General features: G+C 35.3%; 2 protein-coding genes across 3 annotated transcripts; one reads left to right on the top strand and one right to left on the bottom strand.

Annotated features, from left to right (window-relative positions):
• Positions 1–1,026: 1,026 nt before the first annotated feature.
• On the bottom strand, positions 1,027–5,423 carry LOC117342423 (WD repeat-containing protein 53-like). Of its 2 annotated transcripts, none has more exons than XM_033904580.1 (2): positions 5,316–5,423; positions 1,027–3,341 (listed from the first exon to the last, which is right to left on the bottom strand). In XM_033904580.1, the coding sequence occupies exon 2, from the start codon at positions 3,338–3,340 to the stop codon at positions 2,297–2,299; it is 1,044 nt and encodes a 347-aa protein (XP_033760471.1). In that variant the 5' UTR covers position 3,341; positions 5,316–5,423; the 3' UTR covers positions 1,027–2,296. The 2 variants fall into 2 exon arrangements, with proteins under 2 accessions (XP_033760471.1, XP_033760472.1); XM_033904581.1 differs by having other exon boundaries at positions 5,261–5,340.
• Positions 5,413–20,755, top strand: LOC117342424 (AMME syndrome candidate gene 1 protein homolog). Its single transcript, XM_033904582.1, has 5 exons — positions 5,413–5,671; positions 7,793–7,903; positions 10,661–10,775; positions 11,467–11,557; positions 14,236–20,755. Exons 1-5 carry the CDS (start codon positions 5,460–5,462, stop codon positions 14,400–14,402), a joined length of 696 nt encoding a protein of 231 aa, XP_033760473.1. The 5' UTR covers positions 5,413–5,459; the 3' UTR covers positions 14,403–20,755.
• Positions 20,756–21,292: the final 537 nt, after the last annotated feature.

Genomic DNA, 21,292 nt, shown 5'->3' with positions numbered 1-21,292 from the left:
GGCTGCCTGTCGGCCATGTTGTTTTCCGATTGGTCTCAAATCGCAATATGCATAACTAGGCACCAAGGGGAACCTTCATATTAAATTTGAGAAAGATCCCTTCAGTACTTTCTCAGAAATAGCGATAACAAACTTCAATTGTCAAAATCCAAGATGGCTGCCTGTCGGCCATGTTGTTATCCGATTGGTCTCAAAACGCAATATGCATAACTAAGTACCAAGGGGAACCTTCATATGAAATTTGAGAAAGATCCCTTCAGTACTTTCTCAGAAATAGCGATAACAAACTTCAATTGTCAAAATCCAAGATGGCAGCCTGTCGGCCATTTTGTTTTCCGATTGGTCTCAAAACGCAATATGCATAACTAGGCACCAAGGGGAACCTACATATGAAATTTGAGAAAGATCCCTTCAGTACTTTCTCAGAAATAGCGATAACAAACTTCAATTGTCAAAATCCAAAATGGCTGCCTGTCGGCCATGTTGTTATCCGATTGGTCTCAAAACGCAATATGCATAACTAGGCACCAAGGGGAACCTTCATATTAAATTTGAGAAAGATCCCTTCAGTACTTTCTCAGAAATAGCGATAACAAACTTCAATTGTCAAAATCCAAGATGGCTGCCTGTCGGCCATGTTGTTATCCGATTGGTCTCAAAACGCAATATGCATAACTAAGTACCAAGGGGAACCTTCATATGAAATTTGAGAAAGATCCCTTCAGTACTTTCTCAGAAATAGCGATAACAAACTTCAATTGTCAAAATCCAAGATGGCAGCCTGTCGGCCATTTTGTTTTCCGATTGGTCTCAAAACGCAATATGCATAACTAGGCACCAAGGGGAACCTACATATGAAATTTGAGAAAGATCCCTTCAGTACTTTCTGAGAAATAGCGATAACAAGAATTGTTTACGGACGGAGGGACGGACGGACGGACGGACGGACGACGGACCACGGACGCAGGGTGATTTGAACAGCCCACCATCTGATGATGGTGGGCTAAAAATATATAGCAAAAATAGTCTATATTTTGAGGATTATTCCTTCAATTTATTATTCAGGCAATTCAATACATCATGCAAACATGTTAAAATTTCACCAAATTCTAAAATCTGAAAGCTACAAAATATTCAGCTGTCATTCCAAGTGAAGTCATGAAACCAAGGCCTGGAAATTACAATAAAGTGAGTCTAGCACTACCCAACTATCCATCAGAAGTTAGTAACATTCATTAGTTTCAATTTAAGATAATAAAGAAACTTTACTTTAAGTTCACTTTAATAGGATTCAAATGTTACCTCACAGAGAAAACACCAATTGCAACTTACTAAATTTTTCTCTTACAATTTTTAATTCAATTATGAAATAATGATTCATATAATTGCCCAAGTTTGATCATTTTCTTTCTTGCATGAAAGAAATACTTAAATATGTACTTTTAAAGCATTTTTCAATAAACACATTTCAAGTATATATCTAGGGAACATTGTAGATAATCTCTAAGGTATTGTGGTCCATGCCTGCACTTTTATATTGGGACACAGGATTGTCCGTGTCTGCAAAATATATAGTAATATACTCATCATCTAGAAATATCAAAAAGTTGAAAACGAAAAGTCTTTTCAAAAATAAATACCTTGTATGTACATGTACATCTGACACACAATAAATACATCTTGCACAAAATTGTACTGGACAGTAGTGGTAATGAAGTGTTCTGAGCTTCCATTCCACCCTCAACACGTTTGACCGTCAGAATTTAGAGAAATAGTTACTAGTGATATTTGACTTATGAAATTGTCTATTCCCAAATGTTAAGTGAACTTTACATGGGACTTCAGAAATCAAGTAGGGTAACCTTATTGGACCCTTAATTATCATATAATCAAACATTTTAATATATATTAAGGTACTGTTACTACTGAAGAGATTACAATGCCAAAGACATCAACTTTCCTTACTACTGCCACAATGTGCCATAAATTTGACATTCTATCTTTTGTACCGTATACATAAAGGCACTATGAGTCTCCTTGTTCACTGTAGTGACAGAACCAGCTACCAGGTATATTGTTCACATTTCACACCAAAAACATTCATATGAACTGTGTGTGTGGTTGCAATTTCACAGCAGCAAGAGAATGTCATGATAAAATCTTGTTCTTCACTGCAGTAATACTAGAATCATGCCATAAAAAGTATTACGGTTTAATTTACTTGCAGTTAAAATATCATGATAAAATGTTTCCATTCACAGCAGCAAATTCAAAACTCAGCATATATGGCAAAATGTTACTGCAGTGACAGTATTGTGATATTGGGGGTCTGATCTGCCACTGCAAGTTTTCTCACACCATTCTTCTCGAAAGGTTTCATCCAGTTTATTTTATTGGAATGTTGAATCTCCAGCACTTTACAAGCACTAGACACATTTTCATTCCTCTGTTCCTGGGGATGAGTGTGACCATTGGTCAAGGGACTGGCACCATTACTTTCACCAACATTTGATGTCGCTTCATTGTCATTTGATTTCTCAAGATCCCAAAGTACAACGCAACAGTCGTTGCCCCCGGATACCAAACATGTATCCGAGATGAAGTGAACCTGTGAAGTACCTTGAGAATGAGCATGTAGGCTGAAAAGTTCTCGTATGTTCTTCCTTTTCATATCAAAGAGGCTGACAAGTCCATTTTCTAAAGCACATGCGAGATAGTGTCCATCGCTTGAGGAGGCCAAGTTATGGATAAAAGGAGGGTTTACCATATATGCTTCCATGTCAGAATTTGTGTTCTGCATTTCTTGCATATTGAACTGATTCAAACACTTTGGTCTTGAGAAGTCCCAATGAATCAGCTTACAGTCTAAACCTCCAGTTATTATCTCCCATGGTTTTTTCGGCCGAAAACAAACAGATGAACAAATATTAGTGTGTTTATGCCTAAGAGTTTTATAAACTCTATTTTCCTGAATATCAAGAATTTTTATTTCACCAGAATCATCACAAGCAGCAAGAAATTTCTCTTTTTCATCCAACACTATCTGGTTGACTTCATCTTGGTTCACATTGAATGTTTCCAAAGGTTCAGAAAAATTCTTCAAATCAAACACACAAATCTTGGTATCAAAGGATGCATAAAGTATATTTTCTTTTTCCTTAGAAAAGCAGACTGATCCACAATCAGTGTTTTCATTAACATACTTTTGGACCAGTGTTCCACTTGATGACCAGAGACAAATCTGCCCACCCTCGCCTCCTGAGGCAATGTTGCTGCCATCCTTTTGGACATCTACACACAACACAGTGCTTGTGTGACCCCCAGACAGCACCTCATTCATACTAAAAAGAAAAAATTCACACAATAAAAACACAAAATTTCAAGAAAATAACCTCAAGGCCAGTTGGAAATTTAAAGCAATCATGGAAATATTTAATTGTTGAACTATGAAGTAATGTTGCAAATAATTTAAGTCTCCCAATGACTATGTCCCCAATTATAATCATGGTACATGAAATGTATTTGCAAATTGTCTCTTCATTGAAAACAGAAAAATGTATAATTATTAAATTTGCATCCCAAATACTTAACCAGTAATTTTTTTTTATTTGTTGGAAATAACTACCAGGGGTGACATCACATCCACACCAAAAAGAACTAAAAGCTGCTGATGTGTTCCTGTTCACCTCAATTGTCGGTCATAGTTTATACAGTTTAGAGTGAGAATTTCAAATGTGTCCAGTTTTATGTCCCAGGAACATTCCTAAATTATAAATTACCCAGTCATCTTTACACAATACATGTACTTAGAAATTGTATGCCAAGGAAGCCAACAGCATGGATGATACACTGTTTTTGGACTGCCCTACTTGTGTCCTTTTTAATTAAGCAAGATAGTTCACCCCAATTACTTTAGATAGCACACGACAAGCCTCCAATAGATTTTTTACAGTAATGGTGTCCAAGTTACACCAACTGTACAGTCAGGGATTGTCCTACAAAACAATCTCAGTCTGTCACACAATACATGTACTTAGAAATTGTATTCCAAGGAAGCCGACAGCATACACTGTTTTTGGACTGCCCTACTTGTGTCCTTTTTTAATCAAGCAAGATAGTTAACGTTTACCCCAATTACTTTAGAAAGCACACACAAGCCTCCAATAGATTTTTCAGAGGGATGGCCACCAAGTTACACCAACTGTACAGTCAGGGATTTTCCTACAAAAGAATCTCAGTCTGTTAGAAGGACCCATTCCCTTAAAGAAAATCTTGTGAAAAATTATTGACCCGGAAAATCCCTGACAGTACTTCAAGGAGACCCTACCTCAAAATGACACTCAAAACAAACATATGGGCCAATATACAATTAAACCCAACAAAGTATACATACAAAACAAATTATCAGCATAGTTTATGAGAAAGATTTCTTCATGCTGTTCATGTTCTGTCTTGTGTAGCAATTAACCGTGTAAAAAGTAGTCCCATCCTTTAGTTTTTGATAAAACTGAAGTACAGTAATTGAAACTCATGGATTGTAAGGCAAGCAGAAGCCTTGGGTAACAAAAATGCATATATATGTAATTAATCTGATTGCCTTATACACTGAAGTTTAGACACCAGTTACATGCTGAATAGTGAATAGCCATTACAGGGAGTGCTTATTCACAGTAAATAACTTTGGTTTCAGTTTCTATTCTGCAGGATACTGGACTTGTTTCACTTTTAAATTGATCTAGTATATATAGCTTTATAAATAATGATATCATATCCTGTGTATGAGAGTTCAAAGTCTGGTTAAGCTGTCCCTGAAACAGAGTTCAAATTTCAAATACATTGCCAATCATTATCCATTGATCATATATATACACTGTATAGAGATATTGGACACATGCCATATAACTTTATATTATTCATAGTCTTTGCATAGTAAAATATCACTTAATTCGAAGGGCTCTGCTGTTAATGTCACCTTTTTTAAAAACTGCCTTGATGCACTTAGCTAGATCGTCACTCAGAAAATTAGGATTTTATAGAGCTCTACATGTCCCTGTGCTGGGACTGCAGATCCGACCACCGGGATATACATGTCTTATACTGTATATATAACTTTACTGAAAGCTGACGAAACCATGAGGTATCTCAGCAGTATCTATTCACATATACATATGAAAGAAGAGAGATGTATTCGATTCCTCACGTGACTATTTAAAATATGTAATCATCTATGCACGGATTGTCAAAATCATCGAAATCATACCTAAGGAATAACACACTCAGTCAACACCTCCTTCGCTCTAAGACTGAAACATTACCTGAGATTTTTGGCTTTTCGTCCCTTTACGCATGCGGAAATTGATAGAAACTGGCGTTATCCTTATAGGAATCATAGCGGTGCGAGAACACCCGAATGTTTCATTGAGATCTCGCGATAGTTTCTGTGAGCCGAGGGATCTATCATGGCGGCTAGCTGTTGTGGTGTGAAGAAACAAAAGCTCAACAATTCGATGCCATCGATTTGTTGTAATGGCTCCGCGGTTCATCCGAATACTTTCAAAAATGGTTATAGTGTAGCCTGTCGCGACATGTGTTACTTCTGTTTTGACGTTTTGCACAGTTATTTGCATAATTATGATCCGCCCAGAAACCCAGTTTTCACCAACGATGCATAGTAAGTTGTACCAAAACAAGCCACAGGGTTCATCCAAAAAACGATTAATTTCGGATGTTTCTCAGTGGATTTATAGCCGTGTTATGCTTGGTTCTTATACAAAATAGGTGTTTGTGTTGATATCATTCAAAAAAACGTCTTTTTATGAGATATTTCACTCAAGAACTGAAAAACTTGAGAAATGACAAAAGGAATTTTTATTTATTATTTGGGCGATTCCATCTGTGTTGTAGGGATGTACAGTTACCAATGTGTATACAAACAAACCCACGAAGAAACCTTTGTGTATCAAAATCAATCGTCCGTATCGCCCTTCTTCCCGACCTTATAAAGATGGTCTTTATTAAGTAAACATCAGAAAAAAGTCTTTGTCTGAGCATAATTCGACCTAACTTGTAATTATATTTAATGAAAGTCGACAGTGAGATTTGGATACTAACAGCTGGCTGTCTATTAACTTACTCTAGACTCCAGGGAAAATATTCAATCCTGAGTAACACAAATACATTGTAACTATAAGAAGATTATAGAATTGAATGGATTTTTGTGTTCCCCAATTCCCCGTTGTTATTTTAAAGATATGTGAATATGATTAACTAAAATATTTCATTGGATTTTAATGAGAAAATCTCAATGTTTACATCAGTATTTGTTTTGTTTTGGGTTTGTCATTACTATGAACACATGCTTATGATAATGTATGTGAAGTAAGTCTACAGTATTAACCTATCGCATTAAGTGTAATGTTTCTCACAATGATAGGTCTCTCAACAAAATATACCAGACTATTTTCAAGTACTGATATTAAATGTCATTTATTGAATAAGTTTCATTTAAAATGAGGAAATAGAACAGATCATACCAGTATGTAACGTTATGTATACATAGATACTATCAATTTGTCAGCCAAATTGTAATTTAAATGATATCATTCATTGAAATGAACTATTTATGTGGAGATATGTCATGCTCAATTAGTAAATTAAAATAAAACATCATTAATTTAAATCAATTAACAGCTGAATGTGTGGCAATATAAGAGTCAAACTTTAAGTTTCTAAAATATGATGTGGTAACTAGGAAATTAGAAGAAATTATTTGTGATGGACAGTAATTTAACAGTGTCAACTTAACATATACGTAGCTTACAAAACATGTAGCATATAGAGGCTCCAAGTTTTAACTGTAAATTCATAGTTTTTATTCTAGTACAATGTATATGGTTTCAGGGAACAACACCATCAATATTCAACACTGTCAAACAAAGTTACATGCTTGGGAAGAGTTCTAAACTGTTATAATTGATTTACTAATAATTAATAAGAATTGAGTGAATACTCTACATAACCAAAAGGTTGGTATTATACATATACATTACATTATAACAGTATGGATTAATTTATGGAAAGAATATATATATCAAAGGGAGATTTTAGCATAGATTATATAGGAAAACAAAAATTACATACAATTAACTAATTTGAACTTGTAAGGTAATATATATTCATATGGTAATAACTGATTAGATTATGATTACACTGAATCTAACTTGTGTAAAAAATAGTGTCAAATTGATATTGTGATCCAAAATTTTAAATGCGTGTCATAGGAAGGAATAATGTAAAATGCCCCACCCACACTTGGGCTGGAACTAGCCACCTCTAGCCACCGGTAGGGGCTGTGGTGGTCGAGTGGTAGGGGCTGCGGTGGTCGAGTGGTAGGGGCTGTGGTGACCGAGTGGTTAAGGTACAACAACACTTTACTAGCCCTCAACCTCATATGGTCGCAAGGTCAAAACCCATGGGGGACATGTACAGTTGCCTGGTAATGACTGTTGGGTGGTGGTTTTTCTCTGGGTACTCCAGCTTTCCTCTGCCTGAAAAAACAGTGCTTAAATGACCCTGGCTGTTAATAGGATGTTAAACAAATAAACCAAAAGCAAACATCCTACACCACTAGGCTAAGAGGAAATTCACACAAGCCTAACTAGTAAGCTAGGGTGATCCTTCAAATGATATGTAGGCTATTTGGTATTGTAAAAAAAACATTGTATATAAACATATATAGCAGATCTAGAGAAAAAAACGTGTATTAATGAAATATTTTCTATGTACTTTTCAGTCCATTGTTTGTTACATGGAAAATAGGTAGTAACCGTCGTCTCCGAGGATGTATAGGAACATTCTCTGCCACCAATCTACACAGTGGCCTCAGGGAATATGCTGTCACTAGGTAAGTAAATATGGTAGTCTGTGTAAAGTTATACACTGTAGTTAATAAATGTTGACTTTATTTATTTTATTTTAATTGCAAAAAAAAGTATATCATATATCTTATATTGATCACCTGTTGACCCAAATGGAAGAACACAAGGGCAAGGGATCTTATTGTGGTGTTGGGGAGGGGAGAGAAAATATACATTTTCAGGTAAGTAACCCAGTCCCCCTATCTTTCCATGCCTGAACAAGGAATCAAACCCCATCCAACTTAACAATATAGGGATCACGAAAGACAAATGTGCTACCAATGTGCCAGCTGCTACCTCACCAAAGTGTATACTCTTATATTAGATAATAGTGAATACTTACTGTTGCTTGATTCTGATTTTTTAGCTCACCTGGTCCGAAGGACCAAGGTGAGCTTATGCCATACCGTTGCGTCCGTCGTCCGTCCGTCCGTCGTCCGTCGTCCGTCCGTCCGTCAACAATTGACTTCTTCTTCATAACCACTGATCAGAATTTGACGAAATTTTGTCAGAAGCATCCCTATGGGGTGTGGACTCAAAATTGTACAAATGGTGGGGCTGACCCCCCAGGGGTCTGAGGGGCGGGGCCAAAAGGGGTCAATTTGGCTATATTAATATAAACGACTTCTTCTCTGAAACCAAGCAAAGGATATCGCTCCTATTTGCCTGGTAGCATCACTATGGGGTGAGGATTCAAAATTGTACAAATGGTGGGGCTGACCCCCTGGGGGCCTGAGGGCGGGGCCAAAATGGGTCAATATACCTATATTTATATCAACGACTTCTTCTCTGAAACCAAGCAATGGATATTGCTCATATTTGCCTGGTAGCATCACTATGAGATGGGAATTCAAAATTGTACAAATGGTGAGGCTGACCCCACGGGGGCCTGAGGGGCGGGGCCAAATGTGGTCAATTGGGCTATATTGATATAAACGACTTCTCCTCTGAAACCGAGCAATGGATATTGCTCATATTTGCCTGGTAGCATCAGTATGGGGTGGGGATTCAAAATTGTACAAATGGTAAGGCTGACCCCACGGGGGCCTGAGGGGCGGGGCCAAGAAGGGTCAATTTGGCTATATTGATATGAACAACTTCTCCTCTGAAATCAAGCAATAGATATTGCTCGTATTTGACTGTGAGCATCCCTTTGGGGCCAGGATTCAAAATTGTACAAATGGTGGGGCCGACCTACCTGGGGCCTGAGGGGCGGGGCCAAAAGGGGTCAATTTGGCTAAATTGATATAAACAACTTCTTCTCTGAAACTAAGCTATGGATATCGCTCATATTTGCCTGCTTCAACCCCCGGGGTAGGGATTCAAAACTGTATAAATGACAGAGCTGACCCCCGGGGAGCTAAGAGGCGGGGCCAAAAGGGGTCATTTTGGCAGAATTGATATAAACAACTTCTTCTCTGAAACTAAGCAATGGATATATCACTCACATTTGTATGGTAGCATGGTCATGGGGTGGGGATTCAAAATTGTACAAATTTTGGGGTTGACCCCCCCCCCAGGGGACTTAGGGGTGGGGCCAAAAAGGGTGAATTTGGCTAAATTGATATGAACAACTTCTATGAAACAGCTCATATTTGACTGGTAGCATCCTTTTGATTAGGGATTCAAAATTTTATAACGGAAGGAACTGACCCCAGGGTGCAGAGGGCGGGGTCAAAAGGGGTCAATTGGTTTAAACAACTTCTTTTCTGAAACTAAGCAATGGATATCACTCACATTTGTGTGGTAGCATCAGGGGTTGCGCCAAAAGTCAATTTCATTTCATGGATTAATGCATTTTTGGCATAAAAACCTCACGTACCCATATAAAATGCCTATGATATATTGACATAGCAATACCAGTGCCAATATACTTAATCATCATTCTTGTTTCATATCTCATGAAATCCAGGTGAGCGATACAGGCCCTCTGGGCCTCTTGTTTTTTTTATTAAATACACGGCCAATTTGAAGACTAATTCATTTCTGGTGTATATAAATGTTATTATTACATGTAGTCACTTAGATGTAAAACCAGGGAGAACTATACAGGTTTAATTTCCTCCCCTTCCAGCTGTCAGTCCATCCACTCAGTTTTCCGCCTTTTTTCTCAGTCATGCTTCAAGGTATAATGGTAAAAGGTGGTTATTTAACTTCAGTATGATTATATAATTAGTAGCTACAGAGTTTCAGGGTTTCGGGTCAAGGTCATTCTTAATATTTTTAGCGAGGGCCAGTATACATATATGGATTATATTACTTGTCATTAGCAATACCTAGCTTGTTATATTTATAATCAGGTTTTTGAAAAATACTGAAGTTAAGTACCGGTATATATTATTTTCATCATGGAATACTATGGTCAAATAAATAAACATAAGATAATTACATATTATTTGGATGGTAGAATACTTACATTAGGTCCCTATGTATAGGTCGATTTTTTTTCTATTCTGGTTTTGAGAAAAAGCATCCTTGAGTAGGCATAATATGCAATTGTCTTATTTACCTACGACAGGTCATTCCTTTAAGGTTATAGTATATATTGTCTTGAGTAATACTGTCAGTCTAAGTCGTGTTTGGAAATGTAGCTGTTTGTATAGCCGATTAGGCATTCATCCTTTTAGTTTGGTAGATATTATAACAAATTGTGTACATGGTCATACTTGTCTTGGGAATATACTGTGTTATATATATATAGATATATATAAATGATGATTTGTGAACCATTTTCTGTATTGCAGTGCTATGAAAGACAGCCGTTTTAGTCCAATAACCAAGGACGAGTTTAGCAAACTGCATGTTTCTGTGTCCATACTCACCAATTTTGAGGATGCCAAAGACTTTGAAGATTGGGAGGTTAGTAACTATAGCATAAATTAAACCATCAAATCAACAAAATGGACATGAAAATCCATTTATTGTGATAGGATACCATACTTGCCTTTGAATGCTTAAGGTTTAAGCAATATGCTATGGATTCCGTTCATCTATCTGCTTGGCATTCAGCACTAATGTTGCTATAATTAAGGACTGGTTATATGACTGTATTATCTGTCCGGGGGTGACTCCCTGGTTTCCTCAACATTCCATAACTTAAAGAATTCCTTAACTTAAATTTTTCCATAGAAGGTTCCTTTACTAAGATTTTTCCCTTAAATTCTGTAATGCTTTCCTACTGAAATTTTTTAAGTTAGGATCATTTATTAAACTAGGTGTGTATGTGACCAGGTGGAGTGTCATGCATGCTAACAGTATCCTATATGGCTTGGTGTGATATGGTAATCTAAAAGTGACCGTCGGTTTCCCTGTCATTCATGGACAATCACATCTCATCTACTGCGGTGATGTAAAGCCCTTTATAAGCTATATGATAGGATAATCAATGTCAGACCTAGTGATAAAGGGAAATACAGGCCCTGATGGTGCAAAAGTATGTACATATTATTACATATGATATTAAGTTAGGGAAGAATTTCATCTGTGCGTAATTTTGTAGGTCATATATATATATATGTTAACGAATGTTTGAATGCATTATTTTCAACAGGTTGGAACACATGGCATTAGAATTGAGTTTTTAAACGAGAAAGGCCACAAGAAAACAGCCACATATTTACCGGAAGTTGCCATTGAACAAGGTAATTAAAAATATCATATGCTAATTATGACCACTGATGCAGACCAGCTAGTACTAATGGTAAGTCTAATATTATAAAGTAAAACTCATATACATGTATAATTTATTATTCAATAAAATGATTTTGGCAAAATCAAACTCGAGTACAGGCAGTAAAATAATTTCTTCAAAATCAAACTTGAGTACAATAAAATAATTTTGGCAATATCAAACTCGGGTATTTACACTTATTATCCCCTCGCGACGAAAGTCGGGGAGGGGATATAGCGTTCCTTTCGTACGTATGTTCACTTTTTGTCAGCGCTCTTGCGACTTCATTTTTGAACGGATTCTGACCAAACTTCATATATGGGTCCAGCATGGGAATACCTCGAACGAGTTCGTGTTTCAGGGTGTCAAGGTCAAGGTCACCGTTACTATTTATAGAAAATCTTTGTCAGCACTCTTGCAACTTCATTTCTGAACGGATCCTGACCAAACTTCACATATGGGTCCAGCATGGGAATACGTCGAACGAGTTCGTGTTTCGGGGTGCCAAGGTCAAGGTTAATGTCACCGTTACTATTTATAGAAAACCTTTGTCAGCACTCTAGCGACTTCATTTCTGAACGGATCCTGACCAAACTTCATATATGGGTACAGCATGGGAATACCTCGAACGAGTTCGTGTTTTAGGGCACCAAGGTCAAGGCCAATGTCACCGTTACTATTTATAGAAAATCTTTGTCAGCGCTGTAATGTGACTTCATTTTTGAACGGATCCTGACCAAACTTCATATATGGGTCAAGCATGGCAATACCTCAAACAAGTTCGTGTTTCAGGGCGCCAAGGTTAAGGCCAAGGTCACCATTACTATTTATAGAAAATCTTTGTCAGCGTTGTTGCGACTTCATTTTTGAATGGATCCTGACCATAATATTGGTCCAAGAAAATAATCATGTACTATGCCAATTAAACCTTCTGAACAAAGGAAAATGCTTATATATGCATTTAGATACACACATAATTATAATAACTATCAGGAAATGAAGTTGCTAGTGTGATGCATAACCAGATACTGTTGAGTGCATAATAATATATACCATATTTATCTGGCAATGAACCCATGCCTGATAATAAGCCCATCCATGTCTATTGCAGTTCAGTGCAAATGACAACTGATGTTATTTCAATGTCCTGCAATAACCCCACCCCCCATTTTGCGTCAGAGTTCATGTGTTAACACGCGAGGGGATTTGTTTCGTTTGCGATGCCTTGTTTAACCCTTGTTATAACGGTATCAAAATATCTTGTCTTTTAATATCTTTAATAACTTTTTAAGTTGTAGGTGATAATTATTGGTACAATAATAATTAAATGGCAGAAAATAATTGTCAGTACAGTGCACTCTGTCCAAACCGGACTCTGTCCAAACCGGCCAAATAATTTAGTCCCGAAAATTCTCTTTCTTTATTTATAGTAATTTACTACTAAATAAACTCTGCATAATCCGGACTCTGTCTATTCTATAATCCGGCCATATATTCCGGGCCGCACAGGTATATTATTAATTGACCATTAAACGTCATTGTCCACAGGTGGCTACGGCTGGATAATCACCTAAACAGTTGTTAGGTACAATAAAGAATGCATTTTTGTCAATTTATACCAATAATGTTACGTGTTTGTAAATGTATCGTAATTAAGAAATGTTTCATGCTGGCTGGCTTCCCCTTCGCGGACCTCACTACCTGAACGTACCGGATGAAGAAGTCTGAGATGATGGTGACGACATACCTTTTGTATTACTCCGTTTATATTATCAACAAACATGGATCTCACGACAGCCGCCGACATTAGGACCAATTAGAAATTGGGGCTAATTCCTCAGATTGGGAATCTGCACTTTTAGAAAGTGTCAGATCGGTTGATTGTTCGGACTCAGTGGAAGGCCTCTAAAACAAACAACATTCAGTGATTGTTTTCAACCGATGTACCGTACACATAGTGTCATATTGCCAGTGTTGAATTAAATTATGTTATTAGATTCAAAGTTTGTATATGCATGAATAATGCACAATGACATCTTCTTTGTAATACATCTGTTATTATTTTTTTTATTAATTTTTTTTTTTTTTGCATTCAACGACGATATCAAGTAGAAACTCTACAATCCGGAACTCTCTACAAACCGGCTTTATTTTGTGGTCCCAAAGGTGACCGGTATATACAGAGTGCACTGTATCTTCTTAATTATGATTATGACCGTGAAAACAAAACAATACAAGATATTTTTAAAATACATCTATTCAATGAAGAGCTGTTTCCCTGAAATGTGTACATGTAATTATTATGTGAATATTGTTGATCCTATGACTTTAAGTATAATTTATTTACAAAACTCACCCAATATTCAGCCTCATTGTATTGTAGCGGGGGCAGCAGTGGCATAGTGGTTAAGGTGTCCCGATACTTTATCACTAGCCCTTCATGGCCACCTCTAGGACGCGAGTTCGAAACCCATCTGGAGCAGTTGCCTGGTACTGACCGTAGGGCGGTGGTTTTTCTCTGGGTACTCTAGCTTTCCTCCACCTCCAAAACCTGGCACGTCCTTGAATGACCCTGGCTGTTAATAGGATTTTAAACAAAATAAACCAAATGTTTTGTAACCTATACAACACTCTTTTTTTGCCTTACAGGATGGAACATAGAACAGACAATAGACTCTCTTCTCCGCAAAGGTGGCTTTCGTGGACCTATAACAAACGAAGTGCGTAGGAATTTACGATTGACTCGATATAGGAGTGAAAAAATAATGGTAGCTTACGGGGACTATGTAGGCTCCAAACAAAATGGCCATGCATGATGATAGCAATGTACAGCAATGTACCTGGCAGCGATAGAGCACAACATAGGCGGACAACTACTCATTCACCATGGAATATATGTCGGAATATCTGATGATTTTAGTACAACTGTAATCATATGACTTGCGAATATATATATATGTTTATATTACAGACTTCAATAGATCTCAGGTTTAAAGAGACAAGGCCCCAAAATTTTGAGATTCACTACAGGGACAGAAATGATTCTAGTAGCCAATGTTATTAGTAAGGTTATTTTGAAGTAAGTCCTGAAAAAGTCATTCTTGACAGAAATTTTATATGCACAATCTTATAGTTACCAGAACAAGTTACATAGACTTGCTACCAGGTAATTACAACATTTTGGGATTCCTGGAAAAGGCCACATTTTATCTTCCTTTACAGAAGCCATTCCATTAAAAAAAATTCTTTCAACCCTGTGCATAATTAGGATTTGCGCAGCTACTAAAAACTCTTTTTAGGAATCACACAACTTCTAAAACAGGTCTTTTTTGGTGCCTGAACTATTTATTATTCTGCTGAAATTTCTTTGCATGACCATTTGGCTTCAACAAACAAGAATTTTACCTGGGTCTGTATACATTAGAGGTTTTATAAATATTCGAATTAATATGATAGTATTTTGAAATATTTATTGTAATAATGTCAACAACAGTATAAACATGCATATATATGTGCTAGTTGCATATACATTTCATGTGTTTGCTTGGGTACAATTTCCAAGAGTATATATTTATGTATGATGAACATGTATAATTAAAAGCAATTATAAATCATTGGAAGAACTTTGATCTGGAAAAATATATCTTGTCAGTTGTCATCAGTGCTAAGAATTCCTTTAATAGTCTATCAGTAAAGACCTTTCTTCTTTAGGCAACAAAATAGGCTGAAGATATTATAGCTACCAAAATAAATAGTGAATTAAAAACAAAACAATAAAATTGTAGGTCATTTTAAAGGTCCGATTGACCTGTATTGACCTTCCTTTATTATTTCTCATGGTCAATTCTGAAGTAAATTGACTGCTATTGTAGACATGCAGTATAGTCTAGTGTATTAGTAAAATTAGAAATATTTTAACTTTTCATGACTTATTGAGCTCTTTATAAAAATATCCATACTTTTTTAAGAAATCTGAAATCAGGAGTAAGCCCAACATTGTCAGAAAAAACATATGCATACCATCATTTGTTTTAAAGGAGGATTATATGCTCAATTTGTATCCATTTTTTTTATTCTGTGCACCAGAAGAATGGTTGTAGAGACTGAATAATTAAGCTTAACACTTGAGGACCCACCTCCATATTGGTCTCCCCTACCCCACCCTCCATTTTAAACCATTTGCAGCCTTTTTCTATTTGATACAACATCGGAGACGGTCTCAGGGAAACATAAACTATATTTGGCTGCTCTTGATCGAGTTAGAACAGGCTTGTTGTGTATGTACGCATGTGTGTAAGTCACTTTTGTATCGGTATAGAATATAGTAATAGAAGTATTGTTCAAGAATATGTATAAAGGGTTTTGTATCTATCTTTTTAATATGTAACTATCCTTTGGTATAAGATAACTAGATTGATGTCATTCTTGAAATTTCATTCTTGAAATCATTATGCACCATTTTAAAATGAAAGCACATGCATGTATTTATAGGATAATAACCCTATAATGTTCAGTCATTGATTAATATGAAAAGTCCTAAGTGTTTGTCCAGAGCTTTTTCAAACATGAAACCATAGTTTTTTTCTGTGTTTTCCATGGAATAATTTCAAATATTTGTTTTGATTAGAATGAAGATCTAAATGTTGAAAAAATATTTAACTGGTCCTTTGGTGACCAATATTCAATAACATGATCACAGCTTCTGTTAGTCCCTTGGTTATACAAATGAAATTTTACAATTAAACTTTGTCCCTTAGTTATCTCAAGAGTATAATTTCTGGGGGTAAACTCTCTTTTGGTTCCTTGGTTCTGCCTAGGATGTTTTGTAGCTGCCTATTGGTTCCTGGATTTACCAATGATCTTGGATGTTACAAAGCTTGCTATTGCTCCCTTAGTTCTGTCTAGGATGCTATAAAGGTGCCTATTGGCTCTTGGTTTTTCCAGGAATTATCTAATTAGATGTTATAAAGTTTCTTATTGGTCCTTTGGTTCTTCCAATGTTATGGGTTCTATAGGTTTTTCTTATAATATTCATGGAAATTTAAAATCTAATACAATAGGTTAGTAATACCATTGGTCAAAACATTTTAATAGATGATACCATTGGTCAAAACGTTTTTATTTTGTTGAGTGGTCATCTAGGCAGATAGACTGTAATAATTCTGAATTACCCTTTTATTTACTGGTTTGAAACCATTTATTTCTTTTACTAATAATAATTAATCATGTTTTAAGTTTATTTTTTGATACATTACTACAAATAATTTAGGTATATTACTTGTGTGTTAATCTGTTGTTGTTTTATGATACATTTGAAAAATGAAATATATGCATGGTTTTATGTGTGTTAGACTCCATCCCATTTTTGCTGATATATATTTTTTTGTGTTCTTGATAAAGATGTGAGAAGTTACTAAACATAGCAGTGTAAATGTTGCCACATATTTGCCAGAATGTTGATAGTATTATTAACATGTGAAGAGTATCGCTCATGTACATGATCGACAGGTATATACACACACATACAACACATGTTCCGCCTCGCATATCATGATTGAAAGACAAATTATATAAAACTGTCTGTGATGTGTGTCTGGTTTGTATACAAGGTGTCATCATGTTGAATTGCTGCCAGAATATTTGCTGTACATGCAAAGTTAGGAACATCAGTTTTCAATTCTACAATGTAATAACTGTAGTGATTTTAATGAAGTTTTATTTGTTTTGTAACTCGGTGGTATTAAGCATTGAGGTAGAGGAAGATATTGTGTTTTAAACTGATTATGTTTGTATCATATGTTTGCTTCAGAGGAAATAATTTTGTCATTATTGTATTTTTCAGATATTCATTTACCTGTATTTAAATCTTAGCCAATATATTTCCAGTATTAAAACAGAGATCAATATATTATTCTCCATAAAACCTTGTTATACTGCCACTATTTTCAGTAAAACCTTATTATTTATATACAGATTGTACTACCAGTATTTGTCAGTAAAACCATATTATACATTGTACCTCCACTATTTGGTCTGGGGAGTTTTTGGCATTGAAAAAAGGATTTGGCAATACAAATGAAAATCAAGAGGAAATCTGAAAAATGATAAAGAAAATAATGTATGGGAGAATGCAAAAGCGGGATAGGTGTTGTAGGAATGCATTTTAAAGTGATTTCTGAGTTGACAGTCTGTGTAAAATGATTTTGACAATCATGTACGGCTGTCTAGTTTAAAAAAAATTTGGATTTGAGCTTGTGCTACATTTTATAGAACTCAAACTAGAGTGTATGATATGGTACAGGATATTTTCTGTCTGGTTTGTAAAACTTCCTGCCATCAAAATTGTGTCGGAAGGAGATTCAAAAACTATTTTAATTCTGAAATGAATAAATTCTTATTGTATCACCAATGATTTGATCGATTTGAAAAGAAAATACACTGACTCAATCCTGGAATTCACAATCTTGAATGCACTATTGCTGTTTCTGTTCTGCTCTTGTTTTGTTAAAAAGTAAAATTCATTTCACATAAAAATTGAATACTATTTGTTCTTATCATATGGAGGTGTACTGCTAATGATATACATGTACATAATTCGGGCATTAAACAGAAAGTTATAATTTTGAAAAAGAAAATAAATGGCTCTTGCGCCAAAGCTGCTATCCAAATGTGCATTTCTCAGTATGCAATGTGAAAAAAATGTTGTGATTTTATTGTATCACTTGAAAGAAAACTGATTTTGTTGTATCACTTGAAAGAATACAGTAGAGTGTTTATACTTTTTTTTCCTGTAGAAAAATATACCTGCAGTATGTGCATTCATTACGTAAAGGAAAGTTACTGTACATTTAAAAAGTATGTTTGATATATTCCATGCATCAAATGCATACATGTTTAACACCTGAAGTAAACCTAGTGTGGTGAGATATTTTAGATTTTAAAAACAGATTTTAATGATTTGTTTTTATTTAAAGAAAAATTTCAAATTAACTGCTTTCGTAGATTTTATATATTAAGTGTCTTTCGTAATTTTTTTTTGTAATTTTTTTATCAATTTCCTAAAATTTGAAATGATTAATGTATAAAAAGCATTACATCTGGTAGTATTAAAAGGGAATCAGTATGCTTTTCATCAACATAAATTAAAGAACATTCCTACTATAGACCAAATTTTAGCTATTAGATGAAAACATATGAGATTCATCACATATTGTGTATATGATGGCATCAAAATGATCAATGATATCCAATGTTTCATCTACTGTATACAAAGCACAAAACCTGATGTAAACTAAAAAATGAATGCAGACAATATTTAAGATACAACAGAATTTAGGCCAGATTTGGAAAATAAGGAATATTGACGTGAATGTTTTGTCCTATGAAAAATATAAATAATAAAGTTGATTAACAAATTTGAGAAAGAAAAATGTGTTTCTGAATAAAGATGATCTGTTTTTTTTTTTAACAATTTATGTAAAAAAAAAACAACAATTGTACGACAAATATATTATCAGTATTTCATATATGTATCATATTCTGCAATAAGCCCATGGTTGGCGATAAGCCCACCCATATCTATTTTAGTTTAAAATAGAAATGGGAATGAACGCTGTTTCATTGGTATGTAATGTTTGACACAAGGGCTTATTGCATGATAAATATTATATGTTAGACATTTGGATTGCTACATACTATTTTTGTGGTGATATCATACTACAATGTATTTGCATTTATAGAACTTTAAATCTTTTTGAACTTTTCATCATTGAACTTTAATTACTTTTAATATGATACTTGCTATTCTGTGGCATGGCTGACTTTCTTTAACTTTACCTGCATTAAATGGAAATATTTTAATTAGAACTGTTTTAAGATAAAGATTAAATATTCTTAATACGAAAATATTATTTGTTTAAAAAAAATGAGCTGGATCTCAAAGAGACAAGTCAAGTTACAACTGCAATGTTTGAAGAAAATTTGTTCTTGCCCCTTTTCAGGTAATAGATGTATTGGGAATTCATTTTATAATAATGTTCGTACATTTTATCTTTGAACATTCCATCAAATAGAAATACAATTAACTTAACAAATTTTATCAAAACTGTTATCAATCTACCATGATACTGGTGTCTCATGTCAACCACTTCCTCAATAGGCTCTGCTTGATTTGTACAGTGGCAAAGAATCCGGCTTGACTGGGTAGCCACTCATTGGCAAAATCAACAAGACTGGCATGCCCCTATCAAGTGACTGGCACATTCCATTAAAGACCGGCATACAACAAATCAAGCACAGCCCTGACCTAGATTGTTGATTGAAATAGAACTGTGTTCCCTTCTCTCCTTCATACCTAGTCATGTTGTTGTGTTTTATTGGACTTTGTAGGAGTATAATGTATCGGCTTGTCTGTATAGAAATACACTGATAGTGTGTAGTCGGGAGGTACATCTGAAGGCCACTCACAGGGATTGGTCTATCAGTCATACACTCACATTGCAATCAAGTCATTTTGAAAATGTATTCAGCACTTTTGGTTTTTTGTCAACATACAGATAAAATAAAAATGATATCTATATGTCGGATGTAGTACATTGGAACCATTTAAGGCAAAACAATGATGTGGAAACTAAGTTTATACTTTGAAGATTTTAATTAACCAATCAATGCTGGCCAGATGTTAAATGGTACATTGACCAATCGTTGTGAAGTGTCCAGGGTTTTCTAGGTACTGACCAATTGTTGTGAAGTGGCCAGGGTTTCCTAGGCACTGACCAATCGTTGTAAAGTGTCCAGGATTCCTAGGTACTGACCAACTGTTGTGAAGTGTCCAGGGTTTCTAGGTTACTGACCAATCATTATGAAGTGCCCAAGTTTGCAAGGCACTGACCAATTGTTGCAAAGTATCCATGATTGCAAAGTACTGACCAATCGTTGTGAGTTATCCAGGGTTGCTAGACATTGGCCAATCATTGTTAAGTGCCCATGTTGCTAGGCTCTGACCAATCACCAACATTCACAGATTTTTCTGACCAATCACTGTGAAGTGCCCAGGGTTGGGTGTAGCATTGTCATCACCACCACATGCCTTATCCTGTGTGTATGTATGTAGTATGTTATATCACTGTTATAATCAAAAGTAGAGGCAATAAAGAAAATGTCAACTTACCTCTGTAGTTGTGTTCAATTCTGTTTCTTTTACTTACTGTAGTTTCTAATCTATCTAAGTCTAACACGTATAGTGATTTTACAAGGAATTCATTTAATTTAGTTAAGTGACAATATGGGCAAAGGGCATGTATGGCTTATCTAGATAGTTCGTTAATAAAATGAAGATTGATATATTTGTTAATAGTAATTTAACAAGGAATTCATTTAATTTAGTTAAGTTACTGACAATATGGGCAAAGGGCATGTATCGCCGGTCTAGATATTTTAACAGGCCTTACAATATCTTTTCATCAAAAGTAGAACGTATATATTAATTTTTGAAAATATTCCTTATTTGGGGCTTGATTAACTGGATAAAAAAAATCAAAAAGGACCACGCTTCATAGCTAAAATGAGAAGGGCCTTAAGCCAAAAACCCCAGAAAGGCCAAATGATTGAGCTTATGGCATGGCACAGTGTCCGCCATACGTTGTCAACTTTTCCCTTCATTTCTTCTCAATAACCAAAAGGCTCGATGTCTACTGTTACTGTGCAT

This window comes from Pecten maximus, chromosome 14, assembly GCF_902652985.1.
Source record: "Pecten maximus chromosome 14, xPecMax1.1, whole genome shotgun sequence".
Classification (NCBI taxonomy): Eukaryota; Metazoa; Mollusca; class Bivalvia; order Pectinida; family Pectinidae; genus Pecten; species Pecten maximus.
This window is presented reverse-complemented; position numbering and strand designations above follow the sequence as displayed.

Bases quoted from the DNA above. Each gene is read 5' to 3' on its own strand.
- LOC117342423 (XM_033904580.1), bottom strand. From the start codon at position 3,340: ATGAATGAGGTGCTGTCTGGGGGTCACACAAGCACTGTGTTGTGTGTA.
- LOC117342424 (XM_033904582.1), top strand. From the start codon at position 5,460: ATGGCGGCTAGCTGTTGTGGTGTGAAGAAACAAAAGCTCAACAATTCG. The intron at 10,776-11,466 runs GTTAGTAACTAT...TATTTTCAACAG, and splicing joins AAGACTTTGAAGATTGGGAG to GTTGGAACACATGGCATTAG. The intron at 11,558-14,235 runs GTAATTAAAAAT...TTTGCCTTACAG, and splicing joins GGAAGTTGCCATTGAACAAG to GATGGAACATAGAACAGACA.